This window comes from Capra hircus, chromosome 29 (assembly GCF_001704415.2).
Source record: "Capra hircus breed San Clemente chromosome 29, ASM170441v1, whole genome shotgun sequence".
NCBI lineage: Eukaryota > Metazoa > Chordata > Mammalia > Artiodactyla > Bovidae > Capra > Capra hircus.
The window spans coordinates 40,765,699-40,790,351 of NC_030836.1; the positions used below are offsets into that span (position 1 = coordinate 40,765,699).

At 58.9% G+C, this 24,653-nt stretch overlaps 1 protein-coding gene across 4 annotated transcripts; it reads right to left on the bottom strand.

The window, feature by feature from the left end:
- On the bottom strand, window positions 2,867-24,518 carry RAB3IL1 (RAB3A interacting protein like 1). Of its 4 annotated transcripts, none has more exons than XM_018043058.1 (11): window positions 24,269-24,518; window positions 12,688-12,940; window positions 12,232-12,327; window positions 12,069-12,146; window positions 10,962-11,180; window positions 9,403-9,531; window positions 9,195-9,307; window positions 8,884-8,907; window positions 7,416-7,515; window positions 4,713-4,779; window positions 2,867-3,868 (listed from the first exon to the last, which is right to left on the bottom strand). In XM_018043058.1, the coding sequence occupies exons 1-11, from the start codon at window positions 24,418-24,420 to the stop codon at window positions 3,786-3,788; spliced, it is 1,314 nt and encodes a 437-aa protein (XP_017898547.1). In that variant the 5' UTR covers window positions 24,421-24,518; the 3' UTR covers window positions 2,867-3,785. The 4 variants fall into 4 exon arrangements, with proteins under 4 accessions (XP_017898547.1, XP_017898550.1, XP_017898549.1 ...); XM_018043061.1 differs by lacking the exon at window positions 24,269-24,518 and adding an exon at window positions 21,143-21,352; XM_018043060.1 differs by lacking the exon at window positions 8,884-8,907 and having other exon boundaries at window positions 24,269-24,517.

The window sequence follows — 24,653 nt, forward strand, 5'->3', positions numbered from 1 at the left end:
CTGGCTTTTAAGACGTGGCTGTCTGTACCAGCGGCACTTAGCAAGACCTGAGTGGTTATCTAGAAAGTTCACTTGAGAGGAAGAGCTCCTGTGTGGCTGATGTCAGCTAGCCTTCCCCTCCTAACTCTCAAAGCCCTGAGAGCCCCCGCCCCCAGAAGCCTGCAGGTGCAGCTGTCAGGAGGTAAATGTGAGAAACAAACCTAGATTAAAATCCCCATCTGCCACCACCTGACCCTAATTCTGCACAACTGAAAAACACAGAAGGGCCTAAGGCAGCATCAGGAACTCGGCAGGTGGTGAGAGGAAAGCTTCTAGGAGGCTGGCTGATGCCGTCGGCTCTGGGACAGGGCTCGTTTATTCCTAATCTGGGGCCACTTTTTCCTGTGCGACCTCTTGGTGCCTCAGTCAACTCATCTGCAAAATGGAGGGACATAGTACCTCACAGGGGTGCCCTGAGCATTAAGTGAATTTGTTCATGTTGTCAACTAAATGGAAAAGGAAATGGCAACTGACTCCAATGTTCTTGCCTGGGGGATTCCGTGAACAGGGGAGCCTGGTGGGCTGCTGTCCATGGGGTCGCACAGAGTCAGACACAACTGAAGCAACTTAGTAGCAGCAGCAGCAATCGACTACAAAATACAGTCACAACCTGAAAATAGAGTTATTTGGTGGGAATGCTTAGGACTCCAAGCCAGGGAGACAGCATCTCAGTAGCTCCTTCTCTGCCTCCAAGGAGGCAGGAGTGGAAGTCGGGTTATATTCAAATTTGCAACAAAGGGTACAAGCAGTCTGAACATTAAAGATCAGGTATCAGGTTAAGGTGGAGAAGGAAATGGCAACCCACTCCAGTATTCTTGCCTGGAGAATCCCAGGGACAGAGGAGCCTTGGTGGGCTGCCATCCACGGCCTCGCACAGAGTCGGACACTACTGAAGCAACTTAGCAGCAGCGGCAGCAGCATCAAGCTAAGGAATTCAGCATTCTATGTATGAAAGTGAAGTCGCTCAGTCGAGTCCGACTCTTTGCGACCCCACGGACTGTAGCCTAACAGGCTCCTCCATCCATGGGATTTTCCAGGCAAGAATACTGGAGTGGGGTGCCATTTCCTTCTCCGGGAGATCTTCCCGGCCCAGGGACTGAACCCGGGTCTCCCGCGTCATAAGCTTTACTGCTTTACCGTCTGAGCCGCCAGGGAAGGGGATCATTGAGTTCATTCCTGTCATACACACTGCAGCTCTCGGGGGCCAGTCCTGTTTGCTTGTTCGCCTTGCTTTTGTACTCCCCCAGCTCCTCAGCACTCACCACGAGGGTAGCAGCAACCACTGGATTGCATCCCCATTCACATTTGGAGGTCAGAAATCGCTGATGGCTGTGACATTTCTTGTTTATTAATATGGCAAGAGGTATTTTCATTTCACAATGGAAAGGGCTCGGAACCCGCCCCAGGACATAATAGTGCTCATAAATACTGAGATACTGAGGCCACAGGGTGTGAGTCACATGCGCCTCCAGGTATCTTGGCGTACTGTTGGCTGACCTCGCCTCATCTGGGCCTGACACCAGGAAATGCTACCGCAGGTGCAGGCGGAGTGAGTCTGGGGTGGGGAATCTCTGCCAGGGCTCTGAAGTGTTGCCTGGTGTCTCCTTGGTGGTGGGTATGGCGGGGCCGCAAGCACAGAAACTCGGGGCAGGCATGGGGCGGCTCCAGGGTCCAGACCTCCATCCTCCTTAGTCCTCCAGCTGACCCAGGACTGACCCAGGACACAGAGACAGAAGGCAGGAGAGGACATAGGAGACTCCCCGTAATGTCTCCTTCCCTGACACCCTCCATCGCCCTCCTCGCTTCACTTCCTCCATCTGCCATGTTGGATGTTCTCCATGCGTTATTTTCATTACCAGCCTCCCCATGAGAGTCTCAGCTCCAACAAGGTACCCCCAGCACCAGGAACTGTGTCTGCGTATGAGTTGCCCAGTGTTTGTTGAGTGAATAAATGACCGTCTATGACAGGAGGCCTAGCTGGTGAACATCCCAGGGGGGCTGGGGAGACAGAAGGTATTCAAATCACAAGTGGAATGGAGAGGAGGGTCTGCGGCAGAGGGAGAATCTGGGAGGCAGGAGAGCAAGAGGGAAAAGGCTACTGGCTGGAACGAGTGATAAAGTGGGGAGCCTTGACCTACCAGCTGAGTGGCCCCAAGGTCTCAGAGAAGTCCCCTCGAGGGATCACCAGCCTCAGTAAATACTGACCCAGAAGCTGCCATACCCCCCCGCCAAGGAAGGATGCCCACTGGCCTTGGCCCATATCCCTACCAGTAGGGAGGGGACCAGGCACCCCAAAACACCTCTCAAGGACCACTTGGAGCCTCAGAGGTCCAGGCCACCCCTACTTTCTTCTGACTACTACTGTCCTTTAACCAGGGCGGGGAAAACCAGAGTGACCACAGCCCCTGCTGTGCTGCTGGCAGACATCACCAATCAATCCTACCTCCGTCCTGTGTGCTCCAGGAAGGCCTTGATGCCTTGACTCTGAGTTCCAGGCTTCCACGTGACACCGGGCAGAGGGACCTCGAAAGGATCTGCCCAGGATTCCTAGGGAGGCCAGGACAGATTCCCCTGTTCTCCTGACAGTAGACCCCTCCTCACAGGGAGGGGGAGCTGGGCTCACCTTCCCCACCCCCAATAACCCACGGGCCCACGGAACACTGGGGAGGACTTCGGGGATGCTGCCTGCAGCAATCCCTTCAGGATTTGGGTTTAATCCCAAGCACGAGGGCGGGCAAGGAAAGGATTTTGTTTCATTCCTTCAGATGCCCAAGGCTTGGCCCAAGCCCCAGGGCGCAGGAGTGAAGGCGCGTGGCTGCCCAGCCTCTACCAACAAAGCCATCCTTTATTAAATAGATCGTGCTACATTCCATTCAGAGGAGGAAATCGGACATGGTGAGGGATGTGTCCAGGTTGGCTCCCCGGCACCGTGTGGGGTGAGGAGGGGCCCGGGTCCTGCCCGCCCCACCCCAGGCTTGCGTGCAGGGCTGGGTGATCTCAGCCCCTGTTGTCTGAATGGCCAGGCACAGCTGAAAACAGGCCTGGGGGTCCTGTGGCCCATTTGTGTTTGACTCTAGGAAGACAGTGCCCCCATCCTCCCAGCAGGGGTTGAGGCAGGGCTCCCTGCAGCACAGGGCTCAGCCAGCAGGGAGGGAGGGGGACGAGGGCCCCGATCCATCTCAGGCAGATACAGGATGGAGTGGAAGACAGCCGGGGAGGCCCTGCCCGCTCCTCCTAACTCTGCTGCCCTGTGGGCACCTGGGATGGCAGGTCCACTAGGCCTTCGGTGGGCAGGCCATCTGGGAATGGGGTGAAGCATGGCCACTAGGGGGTGCTGGTGCCCAGGGCTTGCGAACTGGAAGGGTGAGGAAGATACCCTGGAGATGGGACCAGCGAGGCACCAGCAGGCAACAGCTCCTGGGATAGCAACGGGGTGCTGGATGCCCCAGGGGTCCCCTGCCAAGGGCTGAGCCCCTTTGTTATGGCTCCCAGCTCCTTGGTCTTTGGTGCTTTCTTGAAAGTCTCCTGGTGGCTGTAGTACTACTGAGGAGGAGAGGAGGTCACCTCCTGAGGTCCTGTCCAGGGCTGGACATTTGGTGCCGGCTCAGTGCTGCCTCTGAGGCCTGGCCATTTGTTCCTCCATTCAGCTCCTGGCTCAGGGCTGGCTCCAGGACCCCGTCTGTCAGTCTGTCTTGGGGCAGGTGTTATCTCCAGCTCAGAGCCGCCCTCCGGGCCTGGGCCATGCCCTAGGCCTCGTGGGGGAAGAAGCCGAGCTTGGCCAGTGACATTTCCTTCCGCAGCCTCGTGATCTCCCAGAACATGGGCTCCGCTGTAGGTAAAGAGAGAAGGTGAACAGCTCAGTGACCCCCAGGGTCACCTCAGGCAGATGGCCTGGCCCTTCCCCATGGTTTGGGTATAGCAGCTGGCAGGCACCCCTAGGACTCCCCAGTCCTTCCGGACAGATGACCTCTGTGAGTGGTCGGACCTCTTAGAGGCTCCTCTCTGAGGTCCTGCAAACTGTTGAGTGCTGAACACCTGGGAGGCTTGAAGGTGACAACGGTCACTTTCATAGCCTGACACGGACATGCACGCACGCACTGTCACACACTCAGACAGGCTGCAAATGCTCTCCAGCCACCCTGAGCAGGGCCCATCCCCTGGCCTGGCAGAATGGGGGCAGGGGACACAACGGGTGGGCAGGGGACTTGTCGGACAAGGGTGGGGGAGGGACTACAGAGGGAGGTGGGGCGAGCCTGTGTTCAGCCACCACTTGGAGGCCACGCCGCGGGGAGCTGATTCACAGGGGAGGCCCCACCGTGTAGGGTCTCGGAAGCCAGGCCAGTAACAGGGATGCTGTTCGTTCAGGCCCCGGGGGTTGGGAGAGGTTTCTGCAAAGGACAAAGCAGCGGGATCCAGGTATGCAGGGGCCTCCGACTGGTTTTCCTGGTGAGGCAACTCCCAGGAAGCTCCTTCCGCTCTTCCTCTCTCCATAGGGCGCAGCAACAGACGCTCCGAGGAGCCCTTATGCTAATTCACTACCTTCCCCTCTCGCTGAGTCCTCCCTCCGAGGAGGGCAGCAAAGTGCTGGGGTTGGCCCCGGCCACGGCTGACCCGCCCCGCCCCGCGCCGCCGCTCCCGGGCGCCACCCCGATCGGCCACTAGGGGGCGCTCACCGTCCTGCCGCACCAGGCCTTGCTGGATGTAGCGGATGTAGGTGAAGAAGTTGCACACGGCCGTGATCTATGGGCAGAACGCACAGGGTGTGAACCTCTCGGTGCCCGCCACGAAAGCCAGGAAAGATCGGAGACCACACTGGGAAGTCCCACGTCCTGGCAGAGTCAGATTACCCCTGGGCTCTAACGTTACAGTTAACAGGAGCAATACTATTCCTCCTAATAAAAAACGATGCCGGCAACTATAGTGTAATCGAGTGCGCGGATCCGAAGAGGCCGACGCGCCTACCATTCCCATTCCACACGTCGGGGGAGTGGAGGCTGCGAGAACGACCCGACAACAACTGCGGAGGCCACGGAGCTAAGAATCGGCTGAGCTGGAAGATGAAACCCCGGCAGGCTGCCAAGAATCCAGGCTCCCTTGAGGGGCTTGCTAGGTCTGGATGCTGGAGGCCCCTGGGGCATCTAGTCCTTAGGAGGTGCCATGCGTGAAGCCAGGAAAGATGAGGAATCAGAAGCTGCCCACCTGGCTGCCCTGGATCCCGGCCTGAGACCCCCAGCTTTGCCCAAGGCTGCTCCATGCCAGGCCCTCTGCGGGGCACTGGGGACCCTGGGCTGGCTCAGATCTGATCCTGGTCACAAAGACTCAAACCCTGGAGAGGGTGCTGTTGGTGCCTCGCCCAGGCCCCCTCCCCCAGGCTGGGGTTCCACCTCCCCACAGCTGAGAGTTTTGGCTAATACCCCCCTGCACCCCAGTACCCTCACAAACCTGGGCCAATGACTGGCGTGTGGAGTATAAAAGGCCACGGCCTTGCCTCAGAGTAGAACCCACTCTGGGCTGCAGAGCAATGAAGGCAGACTCCAGTGGAGGTCTCACCTTTGCCTGTCCCCGCTTCTGCCTCCCTCCCTCACCTCCTGAGAATTGCACCCACTCTCCATCTTGGGCTCTGCTTCTAGGGAACCCAACCTAAGACAGGGTGGAAGACAGCTGGCAGTTGTGCTCACAACCACCTCTACTGAATATCCAGTGCTTTGCCGGGGGGGGGGGGGAGAGGGGGGTGCCACCTGGGGAGTAGAGAAAGTTGTGGGAGGGGTGATGCTCCTGCTGGACCCTCAGACACACAAGAACCCTTGCCAAGAGGACAGAGTCGATGCTCTGGGTTGGTGGCCCTGGCAAACGCAGGGAGGTGGGAGAGGGGCCAGGTCAGGGGATTTAACCCAGGGTGGCCAAGGCACTGCCTGGGAGGGCTGCACAGGATGGGGTGGGGCAGGCCACAGGAGCTTGAATCCCAGGCTGTGGAGTTCCCTAGTGACCAGTGGGCCCCACCAGTGGACCCCTGAGTAGGGAGGGGAGGAGAGCAGTGGTCCTCTCTCCCCAGGGCCGTGATTTGGAGACAGAACTCTCTTCTTCCTATGGATTCCACACTCCTTGGTCTCCTCAGGGTGGGGACCACATCCTAAAACTTCACACCCTTCTCCTCTCCCACTCCAGCTCTGGCCAACACAGCAGACACACAGGCCTGGGAGAACCGATACTCTAGACGTAATTTTGTAGGCCTGGGAGCATCTGGTATGGATCTCCTGGTTTGGGATCAGAAAGAACAAAGAGGGGATTTCCCCGATGGTCCAATGGTTAAGACTTAGGGCTTCCACTGCACGGGGCCTGAGTTCCATCCCTGGTTGGGGAACTAAGATCCTGCAAGCCACGGGGTGTGGCCAAAAAAGCACAGAGGGAGCCCATGGCCACTGAACAAGACTGGACACAGATGCAGAGGGTGAAGGCTGCAGCAGAAAGAGACCGGATCCAGGATGGGGAGATCTGAGGTCTAGGCTGAGTGGCCCACTGCCCGATGATGGCAAACAGCCTACTTTAGTCCCAGGAGGCACCTCTAGAAGGTCAAGGGGAGGAGATGGCTCCTCCAAGAGGGCCTTCCACACTGTGTCACCTTTACACCAAGCTTCGGAGTTTCCCACACTTTTGTTCTTCCCAGTCTTCCTCACTGTCTGGGGTCTACCCATCCCACCCTCATCCCAGCTCAGTGACCTCATCCTGGGTCACCCGGCAGGTGAGGGCAGAAGCTGGGATTCCTGGAGGCCTGTCGGTGCCCACGGCTGACTGTCAGACAAGCCTCAGAACCTTCTTTCTCCAAAGCCTGGGGCTAGAGCCAGGGGTCAGGAGCATGGAACTTTCACCTGAACTCTAGTGTCACTAGAGTGATTAATCATACTAATCACACTCCCTTAATTAGGTTACATTGAATGACAGAGGTGATGGGTATCACGCCCATGATCACTTTTCAAGAAGCAAGAAAATGGCTACCTCAGTCCTTCAACCACAAGGAAATGACTTTTGCCAACAGCATATGAACTCAGAAGAAGGCCAGGATCTCTAGAAAGGACGCAGCTGCTGACACACTGCCTACAACCTATGAGACCCTGAGCAGAGACCCTAAGCTGTGCCTGGACTCCTGACCCAGGGAGTCTGTGAGATAATAAACAGATACTCCACTAAGTTTATGGTAACTTGTTACACAGCAACAGCAAACAAATACACCTGGCTTGGCTGTGTGGCCTAAGTCAGTCTCCGCACCTCTCTGAGCCTGTGCCCTGATCTGTAGATTGTAGGTTGTGCAGCCTGGGGTTCAGAGGCCCAGCCCAGGGAGCCCCTAAGGAACCAGGTCACTCTCCCACTGGATGACTCACCCTGGCCCGGGAGGATGGTGAGATGTAGTAGTGGCTCTCAGAGTCCCCAAGCCGGATTCGGTGACGACAGGCGCAGGCCAGCCCGCTCAGGGCACATGTTCTGTGAAAAAGCAGAGGGGGCTATGGGGATGGCTGGGGCTCGCCCACCCAGTCCACACAGGGAAGCAGCAGCAGCCAGAGAAGGCACAAGGAGAGGGCGGGCAGACACATCAGAGTGGAGACTGGCATCCTCTCCCCTAGCCCCAGCTTCCCAAGGAGCCTGGAGCCCAGACAAGGAGGGGGGCAATCCCAGAAGTCCCTGGATGAGACTTTTAAGCCAAGCTGGACCCCATCTCTGACCCCCTCACCTCACCCCTGTTGGACAGGAGGGGTTAGTCAACCGCAGGCCAGATATACCAAAGCTCCATCCTTTGCAGCCCCTAAAAATGTGCACCCCCCTCTTTCTTGGAACCCTGAGACCCAGGCTCCCCTTCCTCCTACTAAGTAGGAGTCTTCTCTCTCTTCCACTTAGGTCACCAAGTCCTAGGTCCTGCCAGTAGGACCTTTGCCCTGGATGCCTTCACTCATTCCAACAGCTCTCTGCCTCATCTACCCTTCTTCTCCATGTGACAGCCAAGGGCTACTGCCCAAACCCACATCTAGCCCCCTACCATTCCCTACTGCCCAGGAAATAGTTATGGAGAATCCCAAGTAAAGGGAGGTTAAATAGGCTCCTTGGCTGCAGCACTTAGCAGAACCTTGGCTGCAGGACTTAGCAGAACCTTGGCTGCCTCCAGGACCCAAACAGGGAATCCTCTTTTCAGGCAATGTTAATTGATGATCTGTGAAATGCTGGCTTTAGTGGGTTACAGCCCAAACCTCATTTGAGGCCCTGCACACACTGGCCCCATATGCGCTCTGTGGCCTGAGCCCCGACTCTGTGACTATCCGCCCAATGGTGTTTTCCATTAATATTCCGGCTTCTCATACCTCCACTCATTCTGTTACCTCTGTCTCAAAGGCCCTTCCCTGCTTGCATGCGTACATGCTTAGCGCTCAGTCATATCTGACTCTTTGCAAACCCATGGATCGTAGCCTGCCAGGCTCCTCAGTCCACAGAATTCTCCAGGCAAGAATACTGGAGATGGGTAACCATCTCCTTCTCCTGGGGGTCTTCCTGACCCAGGGATTGAACCCACATCTCCTGCATTGCAGGCAGATTCTTTAACCCCCTTGAGTCATCAGGGAAGCTCGCTTCCCTGCTTGGCAAACTTATTCATCCTTCAAAACCTGGCTCAAGTGTTCCCTTCCATGACAAGGCTCCCACTGTGGGCCTCCCTCTCAGGCTCCAGCGCCTGCCCTCGCTCCATGCTGGCAGCTTAGCTCTGACGTTGCCCCTGCCCAATGCCAGCTAAGAAGCAAGGAGGACCAGATCCCAGGGCCCTTAGGTCATTGTCAGGAGGTGGAGTTGACAAATGACATCACTTACGTGTCAATCGGGGCCCGGAACCCACTGTGGGAGAGAGGGAGTGGAGAGGGAAGCAGGTCAGGCCAGCCAGGAGGGGGAGACCCCAGCTCCAGAACTAGAGGCGGCATCTCGGCCACAGATGCCTCCTCGCCTTGCGTGGGGGCAGCCACGGTCCCTCTCTGGTCAGGTGGCCCTGCCCACCCTGGGGTCCCCCTGCAGGACCCAGCAGGCAGCCCTGAGGTTCAGCCCTCCTCGGCCACCCCCTTGATGGCAGCCCAAAGCTACGCGGGCCTTTCCCAGGGGGCAGGAAGGGTGCAGGGCACTAAGCTTACTTTGTGTGACCACAGTCAACAGCAGCCACCTTCACTGTGGGCAGGGTTTGCGAAGCCACAGGCTCGATGGTGAGCGTGTTGTCCTCCACGGCGGACCGGACTAGGGCCGAGAGCTGCGGCGGAGCAGGGAGGCGGAAGGAGGCGATGAGGGGCTGGCCTCCAGCCACGGGGCCAGGCCCTCCAGCAGGCCGCCCTCTGCCCGCCTCACCTCCTGCATGGTGAAGTCCAGGCAGGGGCCCACATCCTCCCGGTACACCCTTTCCAGGAACGGGGAGGTCTTGTCCAGAGTAGGCGATTCCCTCCAGGCCTGGAACTCTGCAAACAGGGTCGTGTCCACCTGTGGGGGCAGGGAGAGCCAGGTGGGGGTCAGGGCGCTGAAGGGGTGGCCAGCGTGGCAGAGACCCAGACAGGCAGGGCCCAAGGAGGTGGGAAGCCAGGGAGGATGAAGCTCAGGGCCCGCTGGGCCTGAGGCCGTGCAGGGGAGCCAAGTCCTAGGGAACTCTTCTCTTCCCTTTGCGCTGCAGGATGAGAATCGAACTCCCAAGTTTCACTTCCGGGTGTGTTTTTAGTTTCCTGGCACTAGAGAATTAGACGTGGGCCCAGGGTCTTGTGCTTCCCTTGTGGCTCAGCTGGTAAAGAATCCGCCTGCACTGCAGGAGACCTGAGTTCAATCCCTGGGTTGGGAAGATCCCCCTGGAGAAGGGAAAGGCTACCTACTCCAGGGATTCTGGCCTGGAAAATTCCATGGACTGTATAGCCCATGGGGTTGCAAAGAGTCGGACACAACTGAGCGACTTTCTCTCACTCTGGGGTCTCACCCTGAAGACCCTCGCTGCCTCCCTGAGGAGGGACAGTTGAAGAGTGACCCTGCAGGTCCCCACCAGTACACGTGGGGACCAGCTGGGACCCACGGCACACACAGGTTTGTGCACACGGACGGGGAACACGCACAACTTGCCGGCTGCCCCGGGGCACATGCAGAGTGAGACACGGGGAGGGGGTGGGGAGGGGGTGGGGAGGGGGTGGGGAGGGGGTGGGGAGGGGGCCGGCCCCTCTCCAGAGCCATTACCTGTCGGGAAAAGGAGAGGGAAGTAGCAGAGGTGAGGCCCACGGGCAGCTCCCCAGGCGGGAGCTGCCAGGCCGGCTCGTAGGTGAGGTGAGCCGCCTTGCTGGGGACCACGCAGAGGAGCAGGGAGAGGAGGGGAGGCAGCCCCGGCTGGGCCAGCAAGACGGACAGACAGACGATGCACAGAGAAAGACAGAGGAAGGAGACGTTAGAGGCCAGTCAGCAGCTGAGAGCTCAGAAGTGGGTGGAGAGGCTTGGCCTGGGCCTCCTCTCCAGAGGCCTGGGGCAGGACGGAGCTGGGGCCACCTGGGCTTCAGAGACCCCAGGAACCCGAATCCCACTACCGTCCTCGTGGGCATGCAGGGCGTTTGCTGGGTGCAGCCCGGAGCTGAGCTCCTGTGGCCCCAGGAATCTGCATTTACCCGAGGAGACTAAGGTGCCCAAGACCCACAACCAAGGACATCACAGCCACTGTCCCGCCTGGACAGGGACCCCCTATGCCCTCCTGAGGGTCAGACACCTCATACCACAAGGAACTCACTCGGCCCTCATGACCAGAGGACACAGAGGCCCAGAGAGGGCAGGACAGGCTCCTGGTCCCATGGTGGGGGGCAGGCGGGTCCCCACTGGGCACTGCTGTCTGCCTGACAGGGGGCGCTGGCTCCCTTTACTGCACCCACTGCCCGCCCGACGACCCTCACCTCTTTGCCCTCCTTGTCCGGGGTGAGGATGTGCCCCGCAACGGGGCACACCGCGGGGCAGAGGGCGCTGCTGGTGCTCTTATGGCGCAAGTGGCCCTTGCGGGGTCCGGCCTTGGTGGGGCTGAGCAGCTGCGGGTGGAGCTCGCGGTTGGGAGAGGCTGGTGTGGACGTGATGACCAGTGTCTTCAAGGCTGTCACCTCTGCCTGCAGCATGTCAATCTGGCCAGGATGAGACGGCCGTAATGTTAGCCCAAGGCTGACACCATCCCGGCTGCCCTACCCCAGCTCAGAACTGTGACCAGCACCTAACCCCACCCGTGACCCTTGGAACAGCCTCTGAGGTAGGGGCTGAGATACCCATTTTACAGATAGGGAAAGTAAAGTGAAAGTGTTAGTTGCACAGTCGTATCTGATTCTTCACGTCCCCAAGGACTGTAGCCCGCCAGGCTCCCCTGTCCATGAAATTCTCCGGGAAAGAATACTGGAGCGGGTTGCCATTTCCTTCTCCAGGGCATCTTCCCGACCCAGGGACTGAACCCAGGTCTCCTGCGTTGCAAGCAGATTCTTTACCATTGGAGCCACCACAGATGGGGAAACTGAGGCTCAAAGAGGAGATATAGCCTGGCGAAGGTCATCCTCAAAACCAGGACTCTTGAGGTGCACAGGTCTGGGAGTCAGCTGGGCCTCCCACTGATGGGTCCCCAGGAGTCAGAAACAAGCCTGGCCCTTACACTTTTGCAGATGGGCAAACAGGTTCCAAGGGATAAAGCTACTTGTCCAGGCTCAAACAGCCAGACTGATGTTGCTGCTGTGTAAAGGGGGTATGGGAGGAGGGAAAAGAAATTACGGGCTAACAGGATCTTCCCAGCCCCTGAGAAGGTCTCCATGGTCCAATGGAAGCTCAACTAGAGGCCCGGATCGCGGGGCTCCCATACCAGCTGGCACATTTTAGCAGGACTGGCTCAGACCTCTGCCTCTCCCTGCTGGGCCTCTGCTGGCCCATCCCTGCTGGCCCCCCAGGTCACGCCAGGGTCCGATTAGGTCTCAAAGGCCAGTGCATGCAGGGCTGGGAGGTGGGCGGGAGGTCCGGGCTGAGGAGGGCCTCACCTTGCCCCGGGCCTCCTTCAGCTGCTTTTCTGACGCTGCCTGCTTCATGTTGGCGTCTCGCACCATCCTGTGGGCTTCCTGGGAAGAGGGCAGGCTCTGCATGAGTCGGGGGGTGCGATGGACGCCCAGCGGACCCACTCCCCACTGTGCCCTGGGCCCGCACCTCAAACAGACTGGCTGTCAGCTCCTCCAGCTCCTGCTCCAGCTGTTCCCGCACCTTGGACAGCCGCTCACACTCCTCATCCTTGAGCTTCAGCTCCTGGGGAAACGAGGCGCCGTGCCTGGGGGGCATCTCACACAGGCCTAGGGGCCCGAGCTTACTTCCTTTTTGAACCCCAGCTGTCAGTTTGTTAGAGCTTGGGACCAGTTTTCAGGGACGTCAAGACTTATAAAAGTCATTTAAAAGTCACAGGAACTGCCCTGCCCTCACACTCAGCACAGGCCTGGCATGCAGGTGGCCTTGACAGGAGGGTGACATCTCTGGGTGTTGGGTGAGAGCCTGCGGCTCCCAGGCCGGACCCTTGTCTCCCCCCACCCCATCCCACCCCACCCCACCCCACCCCCCTTGTTTGCCCCACCCCACCCCCACCTCGTGTCTCGCCCCACCCTCAGTGCCCACCTTCTGGGCTTTGTGCAGCTCCTCCTTCAGGAACTCCGAGCCCTTCTCTCGGATCTCCATGGAAGAGCTGCGCAGGCGCGACACGTCCAGCTGGGTGGCTGCAGGGCCCTCCTCACCTTGGGCCTCCTCCCCTGCAGGGGTCTCCGGTAGGCCTCCCAGGGACTCCCTGTGGCTTTTGTAGGGGCCCACGCTCTTCCAGGGGACTGGGACAGCTTCAAGGGGTGGCGGATGGCCCTCGTCCGGGTGAGGCTGGCTACAAGGCAAAGAGCAGATACAGGGTTGGGTCCTGAGGCCTGGAGAACTGAGTCCAGGGACAAGCCGTGGGCAATGCACCTGCAACCCTGGGCCTCAGTCTCCCCATCTGTAAAATGGGCCATCATTGGGGTGGTCACAAGGGCAGAATGACCAAGCATAGGGTCTCCTGGGGACAAGGACAGGACTTATTCACCTTTATCAACCACTCCCTCTAGCCCAAGACTACATAAGCGCTCAGCACACAGCAAGTACTCGTTTGCCCAGCAGACAACTATAAATGCATCCATGTTGACAGCCTGAGCTTCTGCTACAAAACTGGGACAATCCCAGTGGCCCTACCTCAAGGGCACTGAATGGATCAGTTCAGTTCAGTCGCTCAGTCGTGTCTGACTCTGAGACCCCGTGGACGACAGCACACCAGGCTTCCCTGTCCATCACCAACTCTCAGAGCTTGCTCAAACTCATGTCCATCGAGTCGGTGATGCCATCCAACCACCTCATCCTCTGTCGTCCCCTTCTCCTCCTGCCTTCAATCGTTCCCAGCATCAGGGGCTTTTCCAAGGAGTCAGTTCTTCGCATCAGGTGGCCAAAGTACTGGAGTTTCAGCTTCAGCATCAGTCCTTCCAATGAATATTCAGGACTGATTTCCTTCAGGATGGACTGGCTGGATCTCCTTGAGTCTTCAAGGGACACTCTGAATGGATCCGCCCAGCACATGAGACCTTTAAGTGGGAACTGCCTTCATTGCTAGCGCTCATACAAATTTTATGCAGATTCAGTCCCATTTAGAGTGGACCACAGACGAAGGACCCAGCCAGGGCAGGCAGGGCCAAGACAGGAAGATTGTGCAAATGGCTTGGGAATGGCAGCCCCACTTCCTGCCTTCTGGACAGTGTAGAGGGCACTCCCAGCTCTCCGCTTGGTCTGCCTTGTGACCTCAGGCAAACAGCCCCCTCCCTCTGCTCTCCCCCATCCCCACCCTCAGGACCCTCCTCTCCCTGAAGCTGAAGATGCTAGAGGCAGTGGGAGGTGGGGGCCACCAGACTCTGACCCCTGCAGCCCCCCTCCCCTCCCTTCCACACTGCCCCTTCGCAGCAGACCCTGAGGACGGAGGGAAGGAGAGGCCCCGACAGCGGCGGTTTGTGCCAAGACAGCACCTCTGGACTTGCTCACTCAGCACAAGCTGGCGGTGCCTGAGCCAGCAGCTTCTGAGCGGCCCTGACGGGGCTGAGGGTGGGGGGCTGGGCTGCTGATAGCAGTGGGGAAGTGCAGGGGAAGGAGGCCAAGAGGGGCCCACATAGGAGAGAGGAAGGCCCAGGGTCATAAAAATTCAGGACTGCAGAGAAGTAAGGCAAGGCTGGGGTCTGTCTCCTGGACCCTGGGACAGTAACTAGGCAGCCCCCAAGCCTCAGTTTCCACTTAGGAACACCAGGCACCCAGGGACCCTAGCAATGAGCCCGTTCCCATCCCTCCACATGGCCTCCTCCAGCTGCCCAGCCTGGCCTGCCATATGCTGGAACTGGCCCCAAGGTTCCTGGCTCTGGGTCCTGCCTTCTAGGGACAGGGGGCTTTGATGAATAAAGTGGGGATGCACACCCACCACTCCACCAACAGTGTTTATGCCAGATGGGGTCTCTCCTAGTACCCTTGTGTGTGTGTGGGGGGGTCCTCATTGGCGAGGGGGTCCAGGAAGCTTAAATGGGCTGTGGCAGTGCTATGGAGGCCCCAGGCTGGGAGCTGCACCCAGGGGGCTTATCAAGGGGTGCTCCGCCCATGTTATCTCATTTAAAACTCCTGATGGCATTCGTTGTATTGTCCCCATTCTACAGTTGTGGGACGGATGCTCAGAGAGATGATGAGACTTGCCCAGAGTCACACAGCTAGTCGGGGGCACTGTGGGACAGACAGCTAGGTCTTCAGCCCAGGCCCAAAGCTATCCAGCCACAGCGGACAGGAGGGTGGGGAGTGGGCGGCACAAACATGTATCTGCTCGGGGATCAAGGGCCACTGGGCCCCCAGGCAGCCAGGAGACTCCACCTTGGCTGTGACAGAGAGAGCTGACTCATTTTTAGCCCAAACTGCCTCCCAGAAGGGAATCCAGGACTTGGGGAGCTGTGGCTGAGTGCATAGGGTGGTTGAGCATGGCCGGGTCCACGTCAGGCTCTGACCGGGGTCCACACGAGCCCCTGGGAAAGTCACTGAAATTCTTTCAACCTGCTTCCTTGCCTGTGGGATGGGGATAAAACCTGCAGGGGGCTCACCGAGAATCTAGTGAAGAAGTCACTGGCCATGTTCCCAGGGAAATAGTGGGGCTGTCTGTACCCACGTTTGTCATGCACCCCACCGCCCTCACCATCCCTGCCCAGGCTGTGTCCTGCACCTGGAACCCCAGACCCTGAGGATGCACCCGTGGCGGGGAGCCTGGAGACCTGGGGCCCAGCCCCACTTCCTCGGTTGAGAGGATGGCCATAATCACTCAGGCTTGCCTGGGGACCCCACCTCAGGGCTGCCCACTACACTAGAATGAGCAAGAACGATAGGCCAAGGGCAGGGGGTGACTTGTAGGGACAGCACAGGGCACAGGGCATGATCTCAGGTCTCAAGACACCTAGCCCCACAGCAAGGATCACCCTGCTACACCCATACCCCCTGCCTGGGGGACAAAGAGAAGGAAATGGCAACCCACTCCAGTATTCTTGCCTGGGAAATCAGAGGAGCCTGGTGGACTATAACCCACGGGGTCACAGAGTCAGAAAGAACTGAGAACGCACAATGGAGATTGAGGGGACATAGGCCGCTAGCCTCTCCCACGAGGCCTGAACTTCATCCACCAGTGTGGTCTGGGTCTCCGGCCATGGGCTGGGGATGTGTCCAGAAGCCCCCCTCCCCCAGCATTTTCCTAAACAGTTCACTTGCCCTGCTGCTGGGGGGATGGACCCTTATTTTGCAGCCAGAGGAAAGTGTCTCAGGGAGGCCTGAGACAGAGCATCTGTGATACCCACCCCACTCTCCCCAGTGGAAAAGCCCACGAGCAAATCCTCATGGCAGAAAGCGTGGGGATTAGCAGGACCACGCCATGGCCACCAACTTCCCTGCGCCTGGGCCAGGGGGCAGGAGCAGCAGGGGAGAGGGGTCCACTCTGCACTGGAGTCTGCAGACCCTCCCCCTCACACTTGGGGCCGGGGGCCAGCTCCTGTGACTCAAAGTTCAGATGAAGGAGGGACCCCCAAACCCCTCAGGTCTACCCAAGCCAGAATCCGCTATCATCCATACACTTCAGCGCGGGAAGGCCAAAAGCTCAGGTGCGAGCCCCTGTGGGGGTGGGGAGCTCACTCCTTGGACAGCACGGGTTACCACTTCAGTCCTTCTGCCCCGCCTCTCTGCCCCCAGTCCAGGTCCACGGCCTTCTCCTCAAACCTTCTCAGCCCCCATTCCTGCAGAAACAGAATTCAGTGTCCAGGACACGCCGCAAGGGCCACTGGGAAGGGAGATAATCAGTCAAGGTCGGGGTAGGTAGGGGCGGCCAACATCCCCCATCCCCACGCCAGCTCCGCAGCCTAGAGACCAGGGAGTTCATACAGGAAAGGCCCCACTGGGTCACTTCCCCAGGAAGCATACAGGCAATGGAGGCGGGAAGGGGGAGCAGTAACTGCAATCCTCAGCCCCCAGGCCACCCCTAGGGGGCCAGCAGGGCTTTCATCCCCAACCAGAAAAAAAAATGGCCACATGAGGAGCAACCCTAGAGGCTATGGTCCCAGTCACCCAGCAAGCCCCACCGGGCCGGCCTGCCATGCGGTCCTTCTGCCCTCCCTCTCTCTGCCCACCAGTGCCCAGGTCACCTCTGTGAGTTAAAAACTAACAGGGCACAGTGGGTTCTTTTAAACAAGCAGGGGAGGAGTCAGCGAGGGAAGCGCTGAAAACCAGGGGAAGGAGAGAGTTGGGACCCTTGCCTTCTGTCTGGGACCCCCAAGCCCAGGATCCAGGGTGGCTGCAGCATCTCTGGTCTGCAGGAATCCCAACCCAGGGAACAGCGGCCCGGTTAGGAACCCTGCTCTGAGGACACTAAGGCTGACAGCCAAGGGACTCCCGTTCAGGGGCCCAGGGGGTCCCAGGAAAGGTCTCATGTGTCAGCCAAGTCTTCAGCTCCAGACCCAGATCAGATTCCCAAGCTCCTGCTCACGTCCATGCCAGCCCACTATTCTGTGTCTCCATGTGTGAACTTACGATGCTGCCACGGCGAGAGGCTCTCCCCAGTTCGGGTGAACGACAAGGTACCCGAGGCTCAGAGAGGGACGGTGAGCTGGCTGGACACACACAGCAAGGAAGCGGCAACGGGGGTACTAAACCCAGAGCCCAGGCACCAGTGAGTCATGTGAACTGTCACCCAGAAGAGTCAGGACGGGAGGAAAGGGGATGAATGGTGGTTTCGGAGAAGTGAGGCGGGATGCAGTCAGGTTTTGAGGAAGTTGGAACCAGTGCCTGAGTGGTGCTGGAGATGGTGGTAGTGGTGGTGGGGTTCCACCCAAGGCTGCTGTTCTAGCCAGGCAGGCTGCAGGCTAGGAGGGGACACGCAAAGGGGACACACAGAGACGAAAGACTTCTGGGCAGTGGGGAGGAAATCAGTGGAGGCCCAGGGGCTGGAGAGGGGGACAATAAAAGTTAACAGTAATTAATATAATTAAACACCAAGGACGAGGTGAATGACAACAGGGGTGCCCAGGACGGGAAAGAGGAACTGGGAGGGGGTCTTTCAGGGAAGGAAAGGGGGGAGCTGAGGCATTTGGGAAGTGGTGGCTGAGGGGCGGCACCAGGGCAGAGGAAGCAGCTGCAGCCCTGAGCCTGGGTGAGGGGATGAGTGGCAGAGGAGCTGAGGGCCAGGATGGGAGGGCTGCAGAAGAAATGAGAACAGTGTCATAGATGGGACAGAGGAAGGCAGAGAGCTGAGGCAAGAGGGACCCTGGGGTAGGAGGGGGTGGGCCAGCACCACTCTGGGAAGGGGGAAGCAGGTGTGCACTTGGCAGGGAGCAGGAAGGAGGAGGAGGAGGGCAGGGACAGCTTCGGGATGGTCAGCAGGGAGCTCAGAACACCTGAGGCAGGTGGGCCAGGCCAAGCCTCTCCCGGCCACAGCTCTAGGACTGCCCGCCCAGCCCAGCCTGGATGTCACCACTGGGAGCCGGCAAAGGCCTGAGAGGATGGAGGGCTCCCTCGACGACTGGGGCAGAGCAGGGCACACAGCACGTGCCGCACACTTGCCTGTCTAGTCCTAGAGGAAACGGATACCCCAAGACCTCAAAGACGCGACGCATATGTAAGAGCACCTATTGTGTGCTGGGCACGCCACCAGCCCGCCCTCACGCAATCGGCACAGATTCTGGCAGCAACGTCACCACACCCGCTTCTCATCACAGCTGAATTCATTTTGCTTCCCTTCCCCCACCCTGTTGGGCACAAATCCCTTGCAGATGTGAGGACAGTCTAGGACAAGCAGGACTCTCTTGAGTGTCTGAGCCCCATGGACCAATATGGGCTGATTAATGGCAGGAAAGCTATCTCCACCTGTTGAGGGGGGAGGTAGGTAAATCATGGAGGGCTTCCAGGAGGAGGTGACAGAGACGGTTGTACCCTTTCCACCTGCTCTCGACCCTGGATCCCCTAGGCCATCCAGGCTTACTCCTGGATCCCCTGATGCCACTTCAGAGCCCGGAGCTCCCTGTGACACCTTAAAGCAGGACCTCACAGATCCAATCCCCTTAGGGTAGCCAAGCCCCAGAGCAGTTAGGTGACTTTCTCAAGATCACACAGCCCATCTGTAGGCCTGCAGCAAAGACACGGTCCTCCATCCCTGGGAGGCTGGGGTGGTCTCTCTCATCCCTGGGCAGTGCATCAAAGCCTGTCCTCCCCCAGGGATGGGTATGATTACCCTCATCTGGCAGATGGGGAAACTGAGGGGCTACATCCATGTGGCCACTTAGTGGCAGGAAACTAGCCCAGAACCTGAACTCTGGCCTCTGATGACCAAGTCTCAAGTGCCTAGCCCTGTGTTAGCAGCAGAAGTGCCCCAGTCACCAACCTCACCCCACCACCTCGGAGCTGGCTAGGCATCCAAGACTATGGGCATGGGACTCTGTGGGGGAGGGAGACAGCAGCTGTTTCAGGGGAGCCACCTCTGAGTTCTGAGTTCAGGGCCCACACTCAAGGAGTCCTCAGGAAGAGGGTCCACTCGAGCTCCTGTAGAGTCCTGTCACTGCCACCCACCCTGAGGGAGCGGTCCTGGGTCCAGGGCCAAGACGGTGAACTGGCACCATGACCTGGCCATTAACAGAGCAGTCACCCAAGACATGCATCTCAGTTATCTTCAAGATTGGGGGAACCAAGCCCCAGAGACATCAGTGGCTTAGTCAGTGTCATCAACTCCTCACCACCCCCCTAGTCTAGGAGGAAGGATCCCAGGCACTTGCCCAGAATTGTCACAGCAGCCCTATCAGTTACCTGGGCAAGCATGGCCCGAGCAGTACCCCTCCCCACTGCTGCCGGGGTCTGTGATCTCCCAGGACAGCAGGCCCCCAGTGGGTGCTGGTAGCTTGGCTCCTGATCCTTCAGTCCTTGCCTCCAATGCCCGAGTGAAGGGTCCATGAGAAGGCAGTGCTCACGGTGACCCCCAAACTCTGCCTCCTGATCCCCAAATGCCTCATTCTGTCTCATGCTTTCCGTCTTCATTTATGAATCATCCAGTATGTGCTCTGCTCCCAGCTAAGCCCTGGGGAATCCAAGTGAGCCACACTGAGCATCAAGTGAGGATCAGCTGGAAAAGCCTGGTCCATCCAGAGGGTCCTGGGACTCTGATTCTGTCTTTAAAATGAGCATCCATCTACTGAGAGGTCCCAGACTTGTTTGGCAGGCCCAGCCTGGATGCCTGCGGGAAAGGACACACACCTGGATTAGTCCCACCACACAACCTAGAGGCTCAGAGAAGTGAGGCCATATGCTCAGGATCACACAACAACTTGATGGCTGTGTGTGTGCCTGGGTGTACCCAATGCAAGGGGTCATGAGCTCCCTCCACCCAAGCTCTTCAAACACGGTTAAACCCTGGCAGGATCACTCTAACCTCTCCAGCTGTCACCAGCCCACCTCAGCCTCCTTCTCCCTAAGCTCAGTCTCCTTCCCCCGGGCACAATTCCAAAAGAATCCTCCCTCTGCCTAATTCTCTCCCTTTAAGGGTTCTCATGCCTCTCGACACCTCACCCCTACTGGGAGCCCATTCTCTGGGAGCCCATTCTCTCGGAGCCCCTTGCTGGAAATGACTACCCCCGTCCCCCATTCCTCCCCTAGCATCTCAGCTCCAGCTTTGCTAAGTGCCATGGAGTAAAGTGGATCCGGCCTGCATCAAACTCCCAGCCCGCCAGCCTCTCCTCTGGGGCTTCCCTCACTCCCCAGCTGCAGCTAGGAGAAGCCCTGTCCTGGGACCACCCATCTGGCTGGTTCCACCCAGGAATACCACCCACCCACCCCAACCCCCCTCTGGCCACATCTCAGCCAGGACCTGCTCTCTCCAGGCTCATGAGGAAGAAGTGTTTACCCCACATGGTGAGAAGACAGCAGCCTTGCTGCACATACAGGGAAGGGATCCCACATCAGGTCACCCAGGGACCCTTAAGCATCAGTGAACAGATATGGGTACCAGAGCCACTGCCTAGGGCCCAGAGTCCGTGCTGCGGGCTGCCAGCCTGCAGGCAGGTCCCACCCCACACCTCTGAGCCCAGCACGCTCTAGGAGCCCCAGACGGAGGTTCACCAGCTTGCAAGCCAACTTAACACAGACTCTGTCCCCCGCTTCCCAAATGCACTGTTTCAAGGGTTCACTCAGCCTGAGGGGGGCGTCCTTCCTAGGTCTTTTCCCAGGCTTCCTCCGGCGTGCATTCCGCCGCCCACACCCTTCCCCCAATCTCACTCGCGCTCCCGACAAGCTCTGAGGAGTTGATGCTGTCACTTCAGGGCGGTCTGCAGCCCACCCTTCACACTCCCTGCCCCGCAGAGAAGCTCCCTGATCGCTCCGGGCCGGGTGTCCTTCCATCCCCAGTCGCGGGCAGGGATGGGGCGCAGAGCACCTCCCGGTCAGGGTGCACACACGGCAGGGACGCCTCCCCCTCGCACTGTCCCATCCCCGGAGGCAGCCGCGGCCCAACCCAGCGGGGACCTACCCGCTCCACATCCCGGCGCCTGGGGGCCCGCCGGGCGTCGGTTCCCTGCGCCGCTGCGGCGATCTCCCCGCTAGCTCCTCGCGCAGTCCCCGCCCGCCGCCGACTCCGCCCGGGGCCCGCCGGGCTGCCCCGCCGCCTGTCAGTCCTGCCCGCTGCCTGTGGGTCTGCGCGGCCCCGGCCCCGGGTCCCGCCGCGACCCTGCCCTCGGCGGTCACGTGGCCGAGGGGTGGCCCGAGGACACGTGCCCGGCCCCGCCCCTCTGGCGGCCGATGCGGAGAACTCGCGCGCGCTCCCGGCCCAGCCCGGCTCGGGCCGCCCGCCCCGGACTGACAGCACCCCGCGGCCCGCGCGGCTCTCGGATGCTCCCAACTGACTCCGCTCCGCCCAGCGCCCCGCAGCACCCTCGCAGGACCACCCTTGCTCAAGCACCTACCATGCTCCAAGCTTTCAGCTCCTGGATTCTTAGAGGACGCCCTCCCACCCCCTCCCTCTCACCTGGCGCTCTGGCCATCTCTCCTTCCCTGGGCTACTGCTCTGCAGCAACATCCTTCCTGGTGAGAAAGGGGGCTCACCCCCAAACCAGTTTTCTCCCTCCTATTGAGTGCTTCTTCTGAGGGAGGCTTCACCTTTGGTCCAAGTCCCCAACCACCTCTGCACCCCCCCCTCCCACAAACTAGGGGCCCTCCCTTCTTGTTCTGAACAGATTCTACCCACCCCTGCCTTTGCCCACCACCTACTTTCTGGGGGACTTGCACCCACGCACCCCTCCCCCAACACACACACCTGTCAGGACCCACAGCTGCAAATTCCCTAAACACTGGTCTGTCCTGTCCCTCAACCCCTCTGTCTGTCTGTCACTTATCTGAAGCCCTGATCGTCGGCCTCGACTCCAGCCTGGGGCTGATTCAGTGAGAGCATAACCCCACTTCTCCTGCCAGGGACTGTGGCTCCCACCCTCCTTGTCTAGAGGAGGCCTGGGAGACTGGGAGGACCTATTTCTCTTTCATATTGCTAGAACTTGGGGGCACTACCCTTAGCCCCGGAGCTGGCGCCGGGGCCGCAGGCCTGAGTTTTGTTGGGTCTTCATCTGGGGACACGTGTTGTTCATGCATGCATTCAACTCATTGGACTCAGTGGAAAAGACCCTGATGCTGAGATAGATTGAGGGCAAGAGGAGAAGGGCACAACAGAGGATGAGATGGATGGCATCAGTGACTCCATGGACATGAGTTAAGTAAACGTCGGGAGACAGTGAGGGGCAGGGAAGAATGGTGTGCGGCAGTTCACAGTCGCAGAGTTGGACGCTACTTTGCGACTGAACGACAACAATGCGTTCAGCCACCCCTTCTGAACACAAACCATGGGCCGGGGATCCAAAAGGAAGCTGCATAGACACAGGCTCTGTCCTCCCGGGGCTCCAGTATTGTGGCAAGATAGATAGCGGGGACCTCCACTCCCAGGGCACACCTTGCAAAGTGCATAGTGTCTTACTTCAAAATAGAGAGCGATGGGCCAGTGGTTAAGATGCTGTACTTCCACTGCAGGGGTCATGGGTTCCATCCCTGGTCAGGGAACTAGGATCCTGCATGTTGTCTGACTGGGCCAAAATGAAAAAAAAAAAAAAAGAGAGAGAGAGAGAGAGCAGTCTTCCTTTCCTAGGTGGGCAGGACTAGGAAGGAACAGGAACAGGACTTGGTGAGTGGAGGGCAAACCAGACTTGATGCCTTGCTCTCATGCCCCCTGGCACCTCGTGCAGTGAACCTGACTTGTGCAGTCCTCCGTGACTTTTTCATCCTGCCCAGATCTCTCTCCTTCACTCTGTAGGGCATTCGTTTCCACAACTGTGGTTTCCCAAGGGCAGCGACCTCCTTGGGTCTGTGTTTCTCCACCCACTGCAGTCCAGCCCAGGGTCTCGCCCAAAGCAGTTGTCATTATGTTTGTTGACAAATCCTTCACCAAATAAGTCTTGAGCAACTGCTGTCTTCCTGGACCTTGCTCTGCTCACTCTTTGGGGGAGCGGGAAGAAGGACACAAAAGGAGCTCAGGACAGGGAGCTTACCCTCCAAGTCTTCACAAGCCCCAGCAGGAGATAAGACCTGGTCCAAGTCCTGGTAACCCAGACTGGTGGGAGTTAATGGGTGGAAGGGGTGTCAGCCCAGGGCTACAGCCCCAGGGGAAGAGTCTTCAGCCGGGGAGACCCTTGAGCGAGGTTTTGAAGGACAAGTGAGGAGTCACTGTCACCACCCTAATTACTAACCAAAAATATCCCATGATCTACGCAGCTGCTTAGGACTCCCAAGGCCTCACTAGCTCCTCCCACAAATGCTCCTCGGTTGCAAACCATGGGCTCAGAGAAGTTAAGGAAACTTCTGGATGTCACATAGCCAGGGAAGGAAGGGCTGTGGCCCCTTAGGCCAGTTTCCTGAAAAGACAGCCCAGAAACCAGAGGGCTCTCTGGAAGCAGCAGCTCCATGGGGTCGGGCAATGAAGGGAGCCCATTAGATGCCTGGCAGCTAGTGGAGAAGGAAAATAAAAGGCGTGTCCTCTGCCCCCCAAGTCACCGCCTTCCCCAAACGCCCCCTCTCACCCCTGCCATCGCCAGCCTGGCAGCGCTGGCCACAGACCCCATCTGGGAGAGACTTGCCAGCCCGGATGACCTAGGCCCTGGATCTAGACTTCCGTTCACTGTGTGACCAAAGATGAGTGTCTTGCCCTCTCTGAGCCTCAGATGCTACATCTGTACAACCACCAAGTTGGAGGAGACAAATCAGGGCCCTCCCTGGTGGCTGACCTTGTAGAAGGCTCCTGAAATTCCTCCTAGTTCTGTGCTTCCCAGGTGGCACTAGTGGTAAAGAGCCCGGCTGCCAGTGTAAGAGATGGGGGTTCATTCCCCGGGTCGGGTCGGGAAGATCCCCTGGAGGAGGAGGTGGCAACCCACTCCAGTATTCTTGCCTGGAAAATCCCATGGACAGAGGAGCCTGGCGGGCTACAGTCTATAGTGTCGCAAAGAGTCAGACACAACTGAAGCGGCTTAGCAGCAGCCCCGATCTGGAGCCCCGCCTCTCCCCCTCCCCCAAGGCCCCTGCTGAGTGGTGAGACTCCCCCTTCCCCAGGTCTCTAGCTCACCTGTCTGTGTCCGAAGGCTGCTCTCCCAAGTTCCCCTCGAGTGCAGGGCCCAGACCTGATGGAGCATAGCGGACAGTCCCTGAGCTCACTGCCAGGAACACAGGACATTTTCCTCGGGCTGGGCACTCAGCAGGCTTCTCTGCGGGGTCCATGGCTGGAGGGCCAGACCCAGGGTCCCTCTGGAGTCAGCCAGGCCAGGGAGGTGGCAGGAGCCTTCTCCCCACCCCCAGGCTGAGGCTCACACTAACCTTTGCTATCTCTGAGGAGCAGCGGCCTGTGAGGGAGGCGCCTCTCCGACAGGCCTCTATCTCCTTAAACCCAGTAATTATTAACTCCCATGGCTCAGCGGGCAGCAGATGATGCCGGGCTCTCCTCCCAGGGAAGG

Bases quoted from the DNA above. Each gene is read 5' to 3' on its own strand.
- RAB3IL1 (XM_018043058.1), bottom strand. From the start codon at position 24,420: ATGGACCCCGCAGAGAAGCCTGCTGAGTGCCCAGCCCGAGGAAAATGT. The intron at 7,516-8,883 runs GTAAGTGATGTC...GCTTTTTCACAG, and splicing joins TTCCGGGCCCCGATTGACAC to AACATGTGCCCTGAGCGGGC. The intron at 3,869-4,712 runs GTGAGCGCCCCC...CTTTACCTACAG, and splicing joins AGGCCTGGTGCGGCAGGACG to CGGAGCCCATGTTCTGGGAG.